We start from the raw sequence: 19246 nt of genomic DNA, 5'->3' as shown, positions 1-19246 counted from the left end.
GCCCGCCTCCAAGCAGATTTTACACATGGCAACTGGGCGTCCTGGAGCCTGGAAAGACCGCCTGGGAAAAGCAGGCGGCTTCCGATCATCTCGGGGCGGGGGGGGGAGTTGCGGGGGGGAGGCCCTGCTTATCGGGTACAGGGTGCCCGATGGAGGGCCACCCCCACTTCCCCAATCACCCGCAAGACCCAACACGCAACCCCCCCTTCCCCCCAAACGACTATTCTTGCCTCGCCGAGGCCCAACCGATTACCCCCGGCAAGGCAACCAAAACAAAGAACAAAAAACAGTGAAGCACAGGAACAGGCCATTCGGCCCTCCAAGCCTGCACCGATCTTGATGCCTATCTAAACTAAAACCTTCTGCACTTCCAGGGTCTGTATCCCTCTATTCCCATCCTATTCATGTATTTGTCAAGATGCCTCTTAAACGTCGCTATCGTACCTGCTTCCACCACCTCCCCCGGCAGCAAGTTCCAGGCACTCACCACCCTCTGTGTAAAAATCTTGCCTCGCACAACCTCTCTAAACTTTGCCCCTTGCTCCTTAAACCTATGTCCCCTAGTAACTGACTCTTCCACCCTGGGAAAAAGCTTCTGACTATCCACTCTGCCCATGCTACTCATAACTTTGTAAACCTCTATCATATCGCTCCTCCACTTCCGTCGTTCCAGTGAAAACAATCCGAGTTTATCCAACCTCTCCTCATAGCTAATGCCCTCCAGACCAGGCAACATCCTGGTAAACCTCTTCTGTACCCTCTCCAAAGCCTCCACATCTTCTGGTAGTGTGGCCACCAGAATTGTACGCAATATTCCAAGTCTAAGGTTCTGCACAGCTGCAGCATGACTTGCCAATTTTTCTACTCTATGCCCCGACCGATGGAAAAAAATTTTTTAAAAACCTACCTGGACTCCCGGCTCCACGTCTTCCTGTGCAGTCGGCTGGGCTAAAATCCCAGCAGGCCACTGCTCCCAGTGGCGCTGCTGGGACTAAGAGCTGCTGGCCCGCTGATTGGCCAGCAGCTCAATGAGGCAGGACTTCCTCCCTCAAACAGGTGAAAGTCTCGCCTCGGAACAACTAAAGCACGGGGACCTGTAAAATGCGGGTCGGATCCCCAGCAAGGCGGAAGTGGGTTCGCCACCAACTTTTCAGTCGGTGGCTGGCTCCCGTCCGCCCAACGTGAAATCCCGGCCCTGGTTTGCACTGATCTATCAAGATCAACTTAATCATTTCTCTTACGTCAACTTGATCCAATCCAAAGTAAATTCCAAGCTGTTTACATGCACCATCAAATCTGATGTTGTGGCTGCTTTGCTGCAGGGTCCAGTTCTCCATCCAGTGGACAAGTCACATCACCAGGCTTGCAGATTATAAAAGCTGTATTAAGCTGCAACTTATTTGCCTGAATTTACAGTAACTGATGACTTACCATTCCAAGTGTAAAAGAAGTAGTACTGTGTTGGCACATACATGAAGCTTTGTCTACTGGAGAAGCTAGGATTGTTCTCCTGAGAACAGAGAAGGTTATGGGGAGATTTAGAAGTTGTGTTTAAAATTATGAAGGGTTTTGATCGAGTAAATAAGGATAAACTCTTTCCACTGGTGGGGGTGGGGGGGCGGACAGTAACCAGAAGACACAGATTTAAGATAATTAGAAAAGAACCAGAAGGGAGAAAAGATTTTTTATATGTGGCAACTTGTTATGAACTGGAGTGCATGGTTTAAAGGATACTGAAGGCATATTAAATAGTAACTTTTAACAGAGAATTGGATACATACTTGAAAAGGAAAAAATTGTGCAGGGCTATGCAAATAGTGTGGGAGTAGAAAGAATTGGGTAGCACTTTCAAAATGGGTGGAATAGCCTCCTTCTGTGCTGTAAGATTTGATGATTCTACAGTGCAGAAGAATAGTGTAATATTACTTGTTCCTTTGGTATGTGAACTATTGTAAGACTCATAGGATTACAAGTAATATTCAAAGAAACTGTGGATTTTTATTATAACTTAACTAGAACATACAGCTACTGTAGGAGCCACACCAACACACATCTCACTCTGTTAGGCTACACCCACAACTCCCTAGTCATGTGTGATGCACAATCACTTCCTCCAGTGACCTTCATTTACAGCTTTTTAAGGTGGTGCTCGTAAGGTCATTCCACAACATCCACCTTATTTCCAAAGATAGAAACATATGTACAATATACAATGATGTTGCAGTTTGGACTAACTATACATGATTAAAACAAAACGTTATTTACAAGTAATTTTAACACTCTCCAAAATGTCGAGGCGGTTTGCTTATTCATCCTGATCTTGTTATCGTAAACCTCTTCTCAAAGCTGAGCTCGACTTCCTCCATGCTCATAGCCTCTGTACGTTGTCTTTGAATGTATCAACGATGCCACAAGGTTGTCACATGCAGTGTTGCCATACAGCTCTCTGAGTTGACTTTGGTTCTGTCTCAGAACCGCACTATTGGGTGTCTGGACCTGGTCTGATCTGGGCTAGTCACATATCCCAGCAACCACTGCAGGATAACAAGTTCCCGATGCATGATTGAGGACTCTGACCTTCTGTTCTAGTTGTAATCGAGCTAAATCTGGTTCTGCCTGCTTGTCATATGATGCCTTCACCTTCCCTTCTTTGGAAAGCTTAGAAAAATTATGACTGGCAACATCACCAATCACCAGCAATTCCTCTGGCCTCCGGGTGCTTGCTGCAATGAACTGAAGTCAAGGAGAGACTCCCAGTCACATTGCCTTGTCGTGTCAAGGCTCCCAGCACTTTTGTTGTCCTTTACATGGACCAGCCCGATACACTCTACCTGGATATATTCTCCCATCTTCAGTGCGTTACTGACCTCATGTATTGTGACGATTTGTAAATCTTGGCATACCGGAAGTCCTGCGACAGCTGGTCCAGTTGTGTCTACAATATAAAACATTTGTGGTAACCATTCAGAGCTCCCATATCTGCGTTGCAAGGTTATCGTTCCAATGCACTTGATTGGAGAACCAATGTAGATAGTCATCCTAGCTGTGGTGGGTCGTACCACAGATTCCCATTTCTTTAAGTACATGTCCTTCAGTATATGGATTGGTGGAATGTTTGTACTTGCTCCAGTGTCAATTTTTACTCTAAACTCCTCTGTGGACATACAATCCTTATCACGGCAAATGCCTCAGATTGGGTACTAGCATTGACATGTTGATCCAAATTAACTTTGTGAAATGCTTGCTCATTGTTCACACAAGTGCATTCTTCACCTATGTCCTCCTGACAATCTGTCTCTCCGCCAGCCTAATGTATCTGCTTGGGCTTTTGTTATGCATTGGCATATCTTTTGTTGCATTTGCCAAGCAGTTTTGCAAGTGTTTTCTCTGCATGTGATCTACCATCATTCCTGTGTGCAGTATCTGAGCTCAGCATTCTGCACTGCCTTGCCCAATATCCTCGCATGCCACAAGCTTTGCACAGGTCCTGGTATGCCGGACAACTGTGAATTGGGTGAGTCAGGCCACATTTGCCTCAAGGCTTAGCTGACTTCTCAGCCTTGGTTACCATACCAATTGTTGTAGCCACCCGCAATGCCTGTGACTGTTGGTGCCCAGCTACGATGGCTTCAAATTTCCTTCCATCATTGAGTAGTACATCTATGGCGTGTCCTTTCTTTTCTTCTAGCAGGTCTTTTTGAAAGGCCTCTATTATCCATTCTGACAATTCAATATCTGCGAAGTTGCATTCTTGAGCTTTTTGTCAGCACCTTGCAACAAACTGGTCAATGGTCTCATCTTGCCTTTGCCCGTAGGTCATACACTCAAGCCTATGTACTCTGAAATTGATCTTTACCTTCAGTTGCTCGTCCAGGAATGTCCATAGCTTGCTTGGTTCCTTCTGATCCTCAGCTGACATCTGATATATTGATCTGCTGCAGGCCCTCGTTGCCCACGGCGAGCCTGAGTTTCACAGCTTGTTTCTCTTGTTCACTCACTTCTTGATCCAGGAAACACAGTCTCATTCATTGTTGAACCAGTTTAAATTCAGACACTATGTCTGCTACCTACCAGTCGATAACTGGATACCTGAAAGCCATTTTCTGGATGATTTTGTTTTTTCCAGATATAAGACTTTTCTCAGGTTTTTTTGTCTCACAGGTACAGTTTTCTGTTTCTTTCAGTCCTGCCCCTTTTAAGAATGAGAGACTACAGCTGCTTTGTTAACACAACTTGATTTTTTTAAATTGAGAGAGCAGTTCTTGGTTTACATCGCTTGTTTGATTTTTTTTAAACCAGAGAATTTTTTAAAGTACTGGTAGCTGCCACAACCAGCCTTTCTTTTTGTGCTGGACCTCCAGTGGCGCTGTTGAGCACTTCCTACTCTTCTTGGCTTACGCCCTGCCCACGAAGCAAAAAAAACCGGAAAAACTAAAGCAGTTATGGCTGTACTACTTTTCAAATTTTTCTGACCCACTGCCTGATTAGTTGAAAGCTCAGATCTCCTGGCAAACTGCCTGCTGTGCTCACAGAGTTTCAACACCTCCTGGGGTCCTGACTGCAGCCTAGCTCACTACACTGTTGTGGGATCTCCTGCCAACTGCTTTCTGCCTGAATCTTCAGCCACTTCAGGTCAACAATTAGCTGTTCTTTGTTTGCTCTTGGTGTGGTCCTCAGAAAAAATATATCCCAAATATTTCCACCATGTAATATTATTTGTTTCTTTGGTATGCAAACTATTCTAAGACTCTTAGGACTACAATTAAAATCCAAAGAAAATGTGGGTTTTATTATAACTATAACATAGATACACATACAGCTACTGCAGGAGTCACACTAATACACTTCTCACTCTGTCAGGCTACAACCAGATCTCCCTCGTCATGCATGATGCAACATCACTTCCTCCAGTGACCTTCACTTACAGCTCTTAAGGTGGTCCTCTTAAGGTCGTCCCACAACAAATAGGTCTATCAAGATGGTGAAGTGCCTCAGAAATGTTTGTGTCCTGATGTACTTGGATTTAGCACCATTTGCTACACACTGTTGAGTTTCCAACCTACACCATGCATCACATGAAGGTGGCAAACAGAATTAGCCAGGCACCTACCATCTGAAGGGAGAAGAAATTAGAGGAAGAGAGCTAAAAATTGGATTGTGCCATTATTTTGTCATGGGGGCATGATTTGTGACCTGCCCGGACCAGGTCCGGTGCAGGTGGACAGCACACAAATTTGGTGCTGCCATCTCATTTACCTGATCGTAGCATTGTGCTGAGCAGCTCCCATGCTGCTAGCTGCTTCTGCACTCAGCAGGAGGCCTAGCAGAAACAAAAACAAAAAGTGCTGGAAATACTCAGCAGGTCTGGCAGCATCTGTGGAGAGAGAAGCAAAGTTAACTTTTCAGGTCTGTGACCTTTGATCAGAACTGGCAAAGGTTAGAAAAGAATTAGGTATTAGGGAGCCTAGCAGTGTTGTGCTGATGGCAGGTGGAGCAGCCAGTCTCCTGTTCTGAAAGACAATCTGACCTCTTAAAGGGAAGCTGCACTGACTCACAGGAGGTTGTTGCTGAATACTATTGCTGCAATTCTAAAGAAAGAAAATGGAACGCCAGAGCAGAGAGGGGGCTCCAGGATCACGGATATGGCACTGAAAGCCTTAGAGTGAAGGATGAGGAGCAAAGACCCCATATTTCCATGGAGGACCAGGAAAACCTCAAGGATAACCCTCAGAAGGGACTGGGTGCAGGTGGCCAGGGATGCCAATTCCTGGCATCTGGACCTGAGGACCTGGCAACAGTGCCACAAGAAGTCTAAGGCTTCATCTGGCAGTCAAGGTCAGCAAATGCATCTTCACATGACATCTCATACCTAACAGTTCACCAGCCTCTCATGCTGCTCAATGCACCACATCCCCATTAGTTAGCCAGCAGCAGTCCCTAGCGCTCAGAACTCGCACATAACATCCAAATACTCTACTTCACCCTTACACACTTACTAATGTTGCTAGCCTCACACTCACCTCTAGCCACCTTCCACATACATCCAGCTATTCAACTATTGGCAGGCACATCATCCATACAATGTACAACACCACCACCACATTCTTCCTTCTCTCCTGCAGGACAAGGTGGCACAATCGATGGGGGGCAAGGACATCTGCATCTTCTCAGCCCTAAGAAGGAGATAGTTCTCAGCATCATGGGGCTGCCTGAGAAGGCATTCTGATTTTCTGCTTTCAGACACTCAAGAATTTCCATGTGCCCAGCCATAGTCACCCCAGGAGGAGGAGAGAGCAACACAACACCACTTATGAACAGGCCCTGTCACCAGATCTGACAGACGCAGTCACCAGCTTAAATGCTGGCACTACATGCACCTTAGAGCCTAGTATAGAATTGAGATCTGCATGTGGTGAGTCATCCGGCACAAGTGGGCTGCAGCCAGGTCAGAGGTAAAGGATCGTTCATTTGCCAGCTCACCGGACGGCAAGGTCTCAGTCAGGTTCTGCTACAGGCGACTCAGATGAGGACCTTAATGGGGTAGCATACAGCAGATCACTGATGGGAATGCACACCGAAATGCTGGGTGCATTGGCTGGCCTGCGAGACAGCCTCCTGCCACTGTCAAGGAACATAGAGGAGTCTGGTTCCAAGCTGGTAAAGGGTATCTTGCAGAGGGTGACCTCTCCCCAGTCTCTACTCCTGTCCTGCTGCAGACCCACAGAAATTTCAGCTGCAGCCCCCATACATGTTGCAGCTTTTGTGTGGACAGGTCACGTGCTCCCTGAGAGGTTGCAGCAGCACTCCATGTCAAATGCAGGAACTCACCACAACACCTCGAAAAATACTCCAGAGTAACTTCAGGCACTTTGCATTAGCATAAATTCTTCAAAATTACCTTACCTGCAAGTTAGGTGCCTGGCCCTCTAAGTAACACTAGTGTTAAGCTGAAAGCTTAATCTTTTGTGAGTGACAAGCGAATTCATCCAATGGACTTGTGGAGCCCAAATTTGGTAAATGGGCATTACATCAGCCAGTTGGGCTGTATGACATCATTGTAGCATGCATTCAGTTGCTTCTGGTGCTTGCACAGACTCCTGCACAAGTGCTCTCCTGAAGGTGGTGTGCTGCAAAGCTGTGCCAGAAGCGGCTGGCAGCACAACATACACCTCAAGGAGGGCGATTAGCTTCTGTAACGCCAGTTACTGTTCCAAATTATGTGCCCAGCATTATCCCATGCCAGGGACATTGAGGTCAGCTCACAATGGGACTGTTGGTAGGCAGCAAGTGTAGTCAGGCAGCTTGGCCAAGAAGTGATGTATGTCCCAGGAAAATAACAGTGCAAACTACAGAGGTATATAAGTTAAAAAATATCTCTTCGGCCCCAGTGCTCCACAAGTTACACAAATACAGAGGTTAAAAACAGGAAACCATTTTATCTTGCAGTAATGATAAACGTCAACACAATATGGATCAGTTGCCAACTCTGGTGTTTTTGGAAGTTTCATCACATGATCTCCTGCCTTCAAATGCCTCGCCCAGTCAAATAGCTTTTCTCCCCATCTCTAATATTTTTATAAATAATAAACAAAAATGTTCAAAGAAAATTAAAAAAAACCTCATTTTCCTAACGCTTCTGTTTTTTTTTACCCTGGGTTACTTGCAGCAGTGCTCGGGAGATTAATCTTTATTTCCTAGAGACTTCAGAGCAATCCTGGAGGGGTGGCAACCCTAGCTCCTAGCTGCATACTGATTAACCATTATATTGCTTCACGCCATTACTTGCCTTTCCCTTGTTAGTCCACAGAGCAGTGGGCCAAACTGAAATACCCCTGTGCTCATGATGTACTTCTTCCTCGGGATTTCCTCCTCCTTCAAGTTCTTCATGCAATGTCGAAAGACAACCCTGGGAAATAAAAAGACAGATAACTATACAGGGCAGAGATCCTAGCAAGCAGTCATTAAGGCTCGCTCTTTAAGGAGATTACATTTAGCTACTGCAGCCTGGAAATTACACCATGCAATACTATCATTCGTTGTACGAAGCTTCTCCTGTTATTTTGACAATGTCAGACCATTTACAAGACAGTATTTTTCTCCCTTGTGATGACTTTGTAAAAATAATCATTAAGCAATTCTATTATTTTCCCTCCATTGACAATTGTTCCACCATTTTTATCCTTTAGGAAATAACAATTCTTTCACTGTACAAAAAAGTTTTGTTATTGTGCTTAACTTGCTTTGTTTTCATTTCTGGTGACTTCTTTGATTTATCTTGGTAAGTTTTTAGCCAGCTTGCTTATTCCTCTATCTCTCCCTCACCAAGTTCTCCCTCTCCTTTGTCCCCATAAAAAATATTTGCATTTATATAGCATCTTTGACAGCATCAGGACAGCGCATTGCATTTTACAGCCAATGGCCTATTTTTAAAGTGGAGTCACTGTTGTAATATAGAAAATGTGGCAGCTAATTTACACACAGTAAAACTACACAAACAGGAATGTGACAATGACCGGATAATTTGTTTTTAGTGGTGTTGGTTGAGGGATAAATATTGACCAGTAAAACAGTGCTATGGGATCTTTTGTGTGTAACTGAGTGGCCAGATGGGGACTCAGTTTAATATTTCTTCTGAAAGACAGAACCTCCAACAGTGCAGAACTCCCTAGGTACTGCACTAGAATAACAGCCCAGATTTTGTACTCACATCTCCAGCCAAATTTCTGGAGACCACACTGGAAGCAGTCTAAGCTTCATTGCAGCTTTAGAAATGATTGTGCTGGTTGTACACTCCAGTTGAGATTGACAACAATTCAGAAGTACTTCATTGGCTTTATTGAATGGATACTTACTTAGACTGGGAAATCACCCAGTGCTTCATGCTGACTGCCGCTGCCTCCACTGATACTTGATTCCTGCCCCAAGTTAGAATCAGGATTTATAGCTTAGAAATTGGGTTGTCCTAATTTTCAGGAGTGGGTATCAATATTCACGATGTGCCTGTGCCTTATAATTGGAAAGCGATGATCAAGGATTCACCAAGGGGGAGCTAAAAATACGATGTGTTTGAAATAAACCCTGTTATGGTAAGACCAGGTGAAGGCTGAGAGGGAACCCTAGACACCTTTCTCAACTGGTTATAACATTGTCAACAATGCTACAATTGGGCAAGTTAATTTATTTACAAATATACAACATAATAAATCACAGTGGAACAATTTCTTGCACCACCTGTGCCTGATATCATTAAAAACGTCACTCTAATGCCTCCCAAACAAGAAAAGGTTTCCAAATACTTATAATTCAAGAAAGTTACCCCATAAAGCAATTAATACGTATAATTATTATCATATAGGCATGCCCAGTGTCCTAAAGCCTGGCTCCGGTATAAAATTAAAACCCGAACCAGGCCCAACCCGACAACAGCCAACCCAAACTTGAACTGGGCCTGAGTCCTTTAATTTTTTTAAATACCCGATCCGACCCGAACCCGACACATGTTTGGTCAGGTAGCCAGGCTTTACTGCAGAGTGCGGAGTCCAGACTGCACGTTTCGCATCTTGACGTCCTGAATGCTCATTTGAAGATTCTTCCCGGAGCAAGGCAGCACTTTCCACGTCCAGCCCGACCCGAGCCGAGCCCACATGCTGGACCCGGAAAAGAGACCCGACCCGACATTTCGTCGGGTCTGGTCAGGTTCAGGTCGGGTAGCCACGCTTTACACTGTCCCACAGTTCATGATTACTACCCCTGTAATACATATGCTCCATTAACTTAGAAACCTACCTGGGATCTTTGCTTATATCTGGGAACGAACAGATTCCTCTGCAGTACAATTTGTAACATCTTCGTGTTTCCAGGAGTTCAAAGTTCAGTGTTTGATCAAACATCCCACACGTCACTGAACTAAAATGCACTCGTAATGCAACCTCCTCACCAGGTTGCACAATCCAGCGATATGGAGAGACTCTGTGGGAAAGATTACAATGATAGATCGGAGGAAAAGTTCTCAAAGACCAGATGAACAAAAACATAAATTATGGACTAACAGAATGCCATCTGGACCATCAATTGTACCAGAGATCAGCAACCCTTGTTTTCAAATTGCCTAAAATAAAAAAGTATTGGGAGCTGCAAGACAATAAAAAATAAAGAATTGAATAAAGGCATAAGCATACCTTAACAGGAAAAAATGTTCATAAGAATCTAAGGAACATCACTTATCTGATGCTGTAAAAAGTCATTTGATTTAACTTTTCTCTGACTTTTGTAAGAATGATTGCAATTTCTACTGAATTTCAAGTAATTTCAATATTGTATATAGATTGGGTAAAACTCCAGTTTCTACATCGCAGGAATAGTTAAAAACTGTTATTTTTGTTTTCAAAGTTGAATCTTGATGCTACACAAATCATATATTTGCCTTTGGCTTTATCAAACTTTTTGCTGCAGAATCATAACGGCATGTTTTCTTTCACTTCTAGCTGGATATTTCTCGGCAAAGTTTTTGAACTTTGCTAACAATTGCCAGGCAGAATTCAATTTTTTGTTAACTTTATAACCGAAACCCTGGTTTCCTTCGTAGAGTTTTCTTAAATGTTATATTAAAGTTTTTTATATTACATTTAAACACATGACACATTATAAACACCATATCGAGATGCATCGATTCAAACAACAAATTCATTTTACTGCAGCTTCAAAAATTAGAATCTGACACCGGGAGTGCCTGGCCCGATCTTCTCTGTGGTGACCAAGCTCTGTGGTGGCCGCTCTGCCGCTGGACGATGGGACTCTTATTATCATATTTAAATGAAGGAAACGAATAAATTTAAATCCAATACACTGTGATCTTACCTTCGAGCCGTGATCTTCTAAGTGGGGCTCGGCACTGACACACCTTCAACTTCCTGTCCAGGGAAAGCAGATGCCACCGTGGTGCGGAAGGGGGGGAGCTTATGATTTTTAGTGCAGTGGGCGGAGACAGGGTCAAATTTACATCATTAGGGGAGGGGATGATGGGAAGGGTTGACATTTGCACTCTGTTCAGTTTGGGGAGGGAAAGGTCAAGTGTTGAAGGTTAAGTGTTTTTGGGGGTGGGGAGAAGGCAAATATTGAATTTAATTGTTATTGGGGGGTGGGAAAGGGGCGATAGATTTCTCCTTGGCACATTGTGGGGGGCAGTATTACGTAAAAAATATATCTGAGCTGGCAGGGCTGGCTACCCTTTAAAAATGGCACCAATGCCTGCGTACAGGCAGCCGATGCCGTCGCCGGAGAGACCGCCCCCACCACGTGATTGGGGGCAGGGGGAATCGCAGCCCCACTGGGTCATTATCATGGGCTGCTGTGAGAAAGATTGCAGCGGCATGGCAGCGTGCACCACTGAGGCAAGAGTCCCCGTTGCCTCGAAAAGCAAGGTAACTTCACTGTCATTTTTTAGCGGAAGGGGGGCTTGCAGTGGACACTGTCACTATGTTGAATCTGCAAGGGGATTGTGCGTGGTGGTGGTGGGGGGGGGGGCAACTCTGCAAGGGGTTGTGTGTGAAGAGGGGGAACTCTAAAAATGTATAGTCTGTGTTTGTCGGTGGGGGGCATTACAGGGTAGGTTAAATAATATTGGTATGGTTGTGAAGACTATAGAGCCACCACAGGCATTCTGCAGAGCAAAATTTGGGGGGGCGGCACAGTGGCGCAGTGGTTAGTAGCGCAGCCTCACAGCTCCAGCAACCCAGGTTCAGTTCTGGGTACTGCCTGTGTGGAGTTTGCAAGTTCTGCCTGTGACCATGTGGGTTTCTGCCGGGTGCTCTGGTTTCCTCCCACAGCCAAAGACTTGCAGGTTGATAGGTAAATTGGCCATTGTAAATTGACCCTAGTGTAGGTAGGTGGTAGGAGAATTGATGGAAGATGGGGATGTGGTAGGGAATATGGGATTAATGTCGGATTAGTATAAATGGGTGGTTGATGGTCAGTGGGCCGAAGGGCCTGTTTCAGTGCTATCTCACTCTATGATTCTAAAAATTGACAAACATCAGGGAGGCATCATTGAACTGTGAGGTCACCCTTGTTCTGACATCTGACATGGTTGCCTGGCAGCTTGTTTGTTGATGGAGAGATTGAATTCAAAACAGAGGTATTGCTGCTCAATGCTCAGAGAGACTATATGCAGGGCTGGCAGCCTTTTAAAGATGGCGCCAGCAACTGCTCCAACATCAGGTGATGCAGTGAATGGTGTCTCAATTGCTGCCCCCGCCACGTGATTGGGGGGAACGGCCATCTGCATTATGCAAAATGGCCGCCCGCTTCGTAATTGCGACGGCGAAGCCTCTGATGTCACATGTGAGACTTCTGCCATTTTGCAAGCGGCTGCAGGATCATAAAATCCAGCCCTAGATTTTAAAGAGCCACATGTGGCTCCAGAGTCGCGGGTTCCCCACCTCTGGATTATACTGACCAGTTATTATTTTCCTGGTCGTGGGTTATCCCTAATCTCCTGAGGAAGGTGAGTAACCAGCAGTTAAAAGTCCAGTCAGATAAGTTCTTTCCAGTATTAAACACCCTTCCAAACATCATCGCACCATTGAGGGCTACTATTATCAGTCTCAACATATTCGAGAAGTCTAGGATGGAAAAATACCATATGGAATTGAACCCTCCACTATCTTAAATTTTCCGTCTCAGCATTCAACTGCATTTTGAATGTCTCTAATGGTCCTGTATTTGCCATTATTTCTGTCAGTTTATTTGAAACACAATGCCCTCCACAGACTGCTGAAGTACACATGGAGAAACACCACTTGGAGAAGATAGCAGAAGGCTCCTGTCATCTTTTAAACTGTACCTCAGCAAAAGTCAACATCTCCAGCAGAGAAAGAAACAAATCAAAATATAATTAAAAAGTTGAGATACAATCAATTTAACTGTGACACCCTCTGCCTAAGACATTTCTGTTATACAATATAACATAGATTTTAGTGGATGAAAGAGGACTCACTACCAATATAAACATCTGAAATGAAATGCTCCTCCATGCAAATGAGGGCTATGTAACTTACCTGACAACTTTGAAATCTTCTTTGGTTGTGTCCTCCATAACACTGCTGTGGTCAGCTTCAGATTGAGGTGATGGGGCACCCAAAAGAAGTGAAGAGCGGGAATCACGGCGACTCTTTTTGTGACCACCGGACCGACGCTTGTCACGCTCTGTCTCCCCTTTGTCTGTTTTGTCTTTTTTAGATTTTCCTTTGTGCTGAACTTGTGGCTCCTCCTGTGACAAAATATTTCCTTTTATGTTTTGATTTGTGCAACCAATTTTGATAGACACTGCAGACCCTTACACAACTCAAATAAAAGAAAGAACTTATTGTTCATTTGTTCACAGGACGTGGGTGTCATCAGCAAGGCCAGCATTTATTGTCCAGCCCTAGTTCCCTTTGGGAAGGTGGTGACGAACCACTTTCTTGACCTGCTGCAGTCTTGTGTTGTAGCTTCACCAGATTAGTACCTCATTTTTAGGTACACCTGGTGCTTCTCCTGGCATGCTCTTCACACTCCTCACTGAACCAGGGTTGGTCTCCTGGTTTGATTGTAATGGTAGAGTGACAGATATTGCAGATCATGAGGTCACAGATTGTGGTGGAATGCATTTCTGCTGTCGTGGATGGTCCACAATGCCTCATGGGTGCTTAGATTTTTCTGCAGCAGTGGTGAGAAGAGCAGAAGGTGAGAGTGCTCCAGATTCATTGGCCAAGTATTGTGGGATGGAGAGAGACTGGAGAAAATTCCCCAGTAGCCAATGATCCTGTGAGGGTAGGGGAAGGGCTGAGGTGGATGAAAGTGCTGGTCAACAGAGTAAGACTTGGAATTGCTCCCCATTCAGCAGCTCTCAATGTGCCAGGACTCAACCTGGAGCCGAATGGCCCAGAAAGGCTCACAGCAACTAAAGGTCACAACCCAGTGGTCATAGCCAGTCACGGACAGATGAACGCACACAGCCAGGGATGAAGTTGATCAATGGATTTCGTATCAATAACTACCTAATGCTTTCTGATGGGCAGGTTTATGATGCAGATTGGGTTATTGATCAAGTATATGGAGAATGGCCAATGAACACCTACTTTTAGCATTGATTGAGCCACATTTATGAGCCTGGAAACCGCAGGTTAATTGAAACTGTCGAGGTTAATGGATAATGGAAGATTGACTGGGCCTATGTGAGTTTCATTTCATTGTTTAACAAGATGAATGGATTTTTAAAGTTGTTTATAATCTGTCAATATTTTCAAGCTCTCTGCATCCTCCCCACTCCTTTCGATTTCATAATCTCTACTGAAAGTGTGAACTCTTGTGTCAGGAAAGGGGGGCTAACAGTCCAGGTGTGGGATGAGTGAGAGGAGGTCGAATAGGAGGGACATGAGAACAGGTCGAATGGGATGTGAGGAGAGGGACACCACAACTGCGAAGCGAGCCAAGATTTAGAATGGGACATGTGAGAGTGGAGGCAGGATGGGATGTGTGAGGAGAGGTAGAATGGGACATGCGAGAAGAAAGGTGGATTGTGATAAATGAGAGTAGAAGTATAACGTGATCTGTTAGAGGGGAGGTGGATTAGGACGTGTGAGATTGGATATTTAATGTGACCTGTTAGAGAGAGATGAATTGGGACCTGCAAGAGGTGGAGATGAAAAGGAAGTTTTGAGGAGAAGTAGAATGGGACCAGTGGCAGGAGAGTAATATTTCCACTAAGGTGCACGGCCTTCAAGCAATCGGGAACATACCATGCATTGAAATAAACAGGCCACTCACAAATTCATGAAATTTAAGTGACTTTTAAAATATAAGCTGCCCATGGACAAAAAGATAGTACTCAGAGGAGTTTGTGGCCCGCCCAGTACAAGGAAAATTTAGAGGGAACATTGCCTCCGACAGTGAGGCACTCCCTTAGTACTGCACTGGGATGGTCAGCCTAGATCTTGTGTTGAGATCTCTGGAGTGGGGCTTGAACCCAAAACTCAGGTGAAAATGCTATCCTCTGAGCTGTGGCTGAGACCGGCATCTTGTCAAAAAGGCCCAAGAATGTATTTAGTACTTGCCATGGAGAACATTAGATGTAGTTTCTTTCACTTAGCTCAGACCTGTGCTCTGCTGCCAGACATACCTTAACAATCAGAACCACAACTTCAGGCTCTGGTTCAGGTTCTTTCTTATCCTCAAACAACAATTTTCCTTCTTCTGGATTAGGTAAAAGCAAGAAGTGACTCAGTGCATCCTGTCCTGAAGTGGGTCTTCGCTCCACAGGATATCGCACCACTGCAAACAGGGCAGGGGGCGGGATAGGGGGACCACTTGGGCCCTGGCCCAGACTATCTAAAACCTATGCAAGAGAAAGCAACATCAAAATTCTTTAGGTATAAAGGAAGAGGAAAGATACTCATATTTAAGTTTCAAAATCTTGCTGTTATTACTGTCTATTCTTCCTTGCTGTTGGGGAAAGTGCCATTCTCTCTCACTCTGTCCACTCCTATCCAGATCCAGTGATCCTGCTATCATATTGAGGGGGTTTCCAGTGATCCTTCCTCCCATCCCAGATCTCGCTCTGCCTTTCCTGAAAGAGTTGACTTTTGCAGATGGGAATTTCATGGCTGCTTGCAAGCTTTGATGCGTCACCTATCTGATCATTTATATATGTGAGCCTACACAGTTGTGTACATCTGCAGGTTATTCCAGCAGAGTGGACATCAATGTCCCCACCCGATGTTCATATGTGCACATTCCTACAGGAGTCACTGATTGCAATCAGGACTGGAAATTCTGGTTTTCCATTCTAACCTGGAGCATTGAGCCTAGCTTCAGCACTCAGCATTATGTGGATAACAATTCCTTTAAGATCACCTTGCATCAATGCACTTTTAATTTTCTTCCAAATAAATGAATGGTTGTCGTGACATTCCTGATCCTATTTCTTATACATATTGGTATGAAGAATGCAAAGAAGCAACATTAACAAAGTGGTTCAATTTTATAGGGGATACAGAAAGATCTGAGGATATATGTAGACAAATCTTTGAAAGTGGCAGGGCATGTTGAGAAGGCCAGTAAAAAGTAAATTCTTCCTCCTCATTCCCCTTTACTCTAACATTATCCCAATTGATATTTGGGTAATTGAAGTCCCCCAGTATCACTACTCTATAGTTCTTGCACATCTCTGTGACTTCCCTGCAGATTTGCTCCTCTATGTCTCTCTCACCATTAGGAGGTCTATAGAATACCCCTGGTGCCTAACAGAGATGTAGAAAAAGGGACCGTGCTGTGGAGATTTGGAACAATTATGCCGGTCCAGTGTAAAAGCAGATTTGAAGAAGTCCCAGAATGTTAGTGATTTATTAAACATGGTTTTATGCTATATATAATTACTGCTTGTATCTTTACCTCTTCAACTGATGGTACTTTCCCACTGTCCAGAACAATTTTCCCATAGCAGTCCTCTGGGTCAGCCACAGGCAGCTTGATCTGTGGCACTCCCAAACCAACTTCTTTCTCTGTACTTTCCCTGCTGTCGCCATCAGCTATGACATCAGACTGTGGAGATGTGACACTTTTCTCCTCTCTCAGCTTTCCCAATCTTTCTTTTTCAGCCTTTTCTCGCTCCAAGCGGTCCTTCTCGGCTCTCTCTTTCTCGGCTCTGTCATGTCGATCTTTTTTACCCTTTTTTCCTGAGGGCGCAGGCCGTTCTGCAGAATGTTCATCTCCCATGCTTTGGCTATCATCCAATGCTGGGAGGACAATGGTTCCACGCGTTCTATCCCAGAATTCCAGAATTTGAGAAATTTTCTTCTGATTGCGCTCATACCTTTGAAATCTTTGGAAAAGCAGTTTTTCCTGGCTTTTAAATAGCACATCCTCTTGGATTGAATCAGACCTATCCATTATTGCATGATTGCTTCGGCCCTTTTTCTTTCTCTGTCCTTCCTCTGTTTCACCACGATCTGTGTGAAATGAATCATAATGATCGGCAATGGTGCCTTTTCCTTCAGGGATATCAGACTTCACTGTTGAAACATTCATGCTCTGTAGAAAAATACATAACAAAAGCGACATTTTCATTTTTTTATTCTTTCATGGGATGTGAGCATTGCTGGCTAGGCCAGTATTTGTTGCCCATTCCTAGTAGCCCTTCAGAAGGTGGTGGTGAGCCACCTTCATGAACCGCTGCAGTCTGTGTGGTATAGGTGCACCCACAGTGCTGTTAGGGAGGGAGTTCCAGGTTTTTGACCCAGCAAAAGTAAAGAAACAGCAATATAGTTCCAAGTCAGGATGGTGTGTGGCTTGGTGTTCCCAAGCACCTGCTGCCCTTGTACTTTTAGGTGGTGGATGTCATGGGTTTGGAAGGTGGTGTCCAAGGAGATTTGGTGAGTTGCTAATCCCAAAGGCTTGGGAATGACCTTCCTTCTCCCAGTACATAACATTTGCCATGACTGCACCTCCTGCACTTGCAGAAAGGGAAGTATTGGGATATTTGATTTTTTAATATTTAAATCAATACTCCACAATTGGCCAAGCAATTTGATTTGCTTTTGGAGGGCAGGAATTTGGGGCTGAACCCAGATCCACTGGAATTCCTCTCCCTTTCAGCTCCAACCCAAAAACTGGTCAGTGGGAAGCAGGCTAGTTCATTCAGCAGTGGCTTTGGATGCAGTCTGAGGTGTTTCCTGTGCTACCCCAGGAATTCAACCCATAAAGATACCTGACAGACCCGGCAGAAACGGCAAAACCTAACAGCTGACATCGATCCCCTTGAGGAAAGTCACAAGACTTCACAAGAGAAAGCTACCAATCCCAGAAGGGATTGAAGATTACGAAGGAGGTGCTGCTTTGCTCCTTTAGGGGCAGAAGATGACAAAGTTGCCTTACTTCTAAAACATTTCCTAGGCCTCAAGCCCACGTCAGAGTAGCAGGCTAGGAATCTGACAACCACTGTTACAAATGTGCATTTTGGTTGAACACAGGAATGTAATTCCAGAATTTTAAACCCAAGGAATGTTATTCCAGAACTTTAAACTGAAGGAATATAATTCCAGGACTTTAAACTGAAGGAATATAATTCAGGAACTTGAAACCCAAAGAATGTAATTCCAGAACTTTAGCCACATGGAAAGTATCTGCAGATATAAACCCAAGGAATATAATTCCAGAACTTTAAACTCAAGGAGTGTAACTGCATATCATAAACCCAAGGAACTGAAATTCCAAGCACTGATTTTTTTTTTCCTGTTGCTCCAATTCATTGCTTATTTCCTGAGCTGCTGACTTTACCTGAGGAACCCACCACTCTCCAGTAACTCACCCAACTAGCTATTGTTCCTGAGTGAATTGATGCAACAAATGTTACCAGGAGGCTTGATCAAGGGGGCATCACTGCTGATCCTGATATCATCTGAGATTCCCAGTGGTGTGCCTTCCTCCTGAAGTGACCAGCAGTCAGCAGCGGATATCCTGATAGGTGTTCATCTCCTTAGCCCAATCCAACTGCTGCCTCAGTTGAGAAATATGGAGCTGAATTTTCCCCACCTAGTTAAAAAAGAGGACTTGGGACTATTTTTGGCTCCCAAACCTGCCTGTATCTCTGGTGGGAAACTGATTATAGTCTAGATTTTCATGTGAGTGAGCCCTTAATTAGCATGGAGACAGGTTTTATGTCTAATTAAGTGTGGCGTGCAGGCTCTCAAAACTAGAGAGCCAATCAGAGGCCTTACAGCTTCAGGAAAGCACCCAGCTGCAGTACAGGTAAATAATTTGGAGGGTGCTTCAACAGGAATGTGCCTTCTCAGCTGCTTTTTAAAAACTTTAATTAGAAAACACAAAAAAAGCAGCCAGGCCACCACTTTGTGGGGATGGGGGAGGGGGAAGCCCTTCCCCAGGGTGACCTTTGGCTGTACCCCCCAACAGGCAGGAGGGCCTGTAGGCCTGCCAGGAGTGCTGGCAGCCCAGCCTTCCTGGACCCTGAGCCCCCATCGCCTGACGCTGACGCCAGCCGTCTTGTAATTTTCAGGCCCCATCAGCTTCTGTTCCCGACATCTGCAGAGCCCAAAAATTCAGCACATGAAGTCAGCACAGTCCAAGGATCAAACCTGTGACTGACTGGCATATATGGTAGAATGCCACATGGAAGGGTACTTTACCCACTGAAACAGTGAAAGGGCTCAACATTTAAAATACAATATTCAACAATAAAAAGTAACAAAGATTC

The 19246-nt window shown here is 44.7% G+C and overlaps 1 protein-coding gene across 1 annotated transcript in view; it reads right to left on the bottom strand.

The window, feature by feature from the left end:
- Window positions 1-19246, bottom strand: part of hydin (HYDIN axonemal central pair apparatus protein) — a 1234740-nt gene that overhangs the window by 322906 nt on the left and 892588 nt on the right. The window contains exons 47-51 of the mRNA XM_068049816.1: window positions 16429-17067; window positions 15158-15373; window positions 13056-13267; window positions 9787-9969; window positions 7787-7906 (exon numbers count right to left, since the gene is read on the bottom strand). Of these exons, the coding sequence (XP_067905917.1) occupies window positions 7787-7906; window positions 9787-9969; window positions 13056-13267; window positions 15158-15373; window positions 16429-17067 (1370 nt within the window). The remainder of the gene's footprint in view (window positions 1-7786; window positions 7907-9786; window positions 9970-13055; window positions 13268-15157; window positions 15374-16428; window positions 17068-19246) is intronic.

Source organism: Heterodontus francisci, chromosome 17 (genome assembly GCF_036365525.1).
Source record: "Heterodontus francisci isolate sHetFra1 chromosome 17, sHetFra1.hap1, whole genome shotgun sequence".
Taxonomy (NCBI): Eukaryota; Metazoa; Chordata; class Chondrichthyes; order Heterodontiformes; family Heterodontidae; genus Heterodontus; species Heterodontus francisci.
Note: the sequence above shows the minus strand (reverse complement) of the source record. Positions and strands in the feature narration are given on the sequence as shown.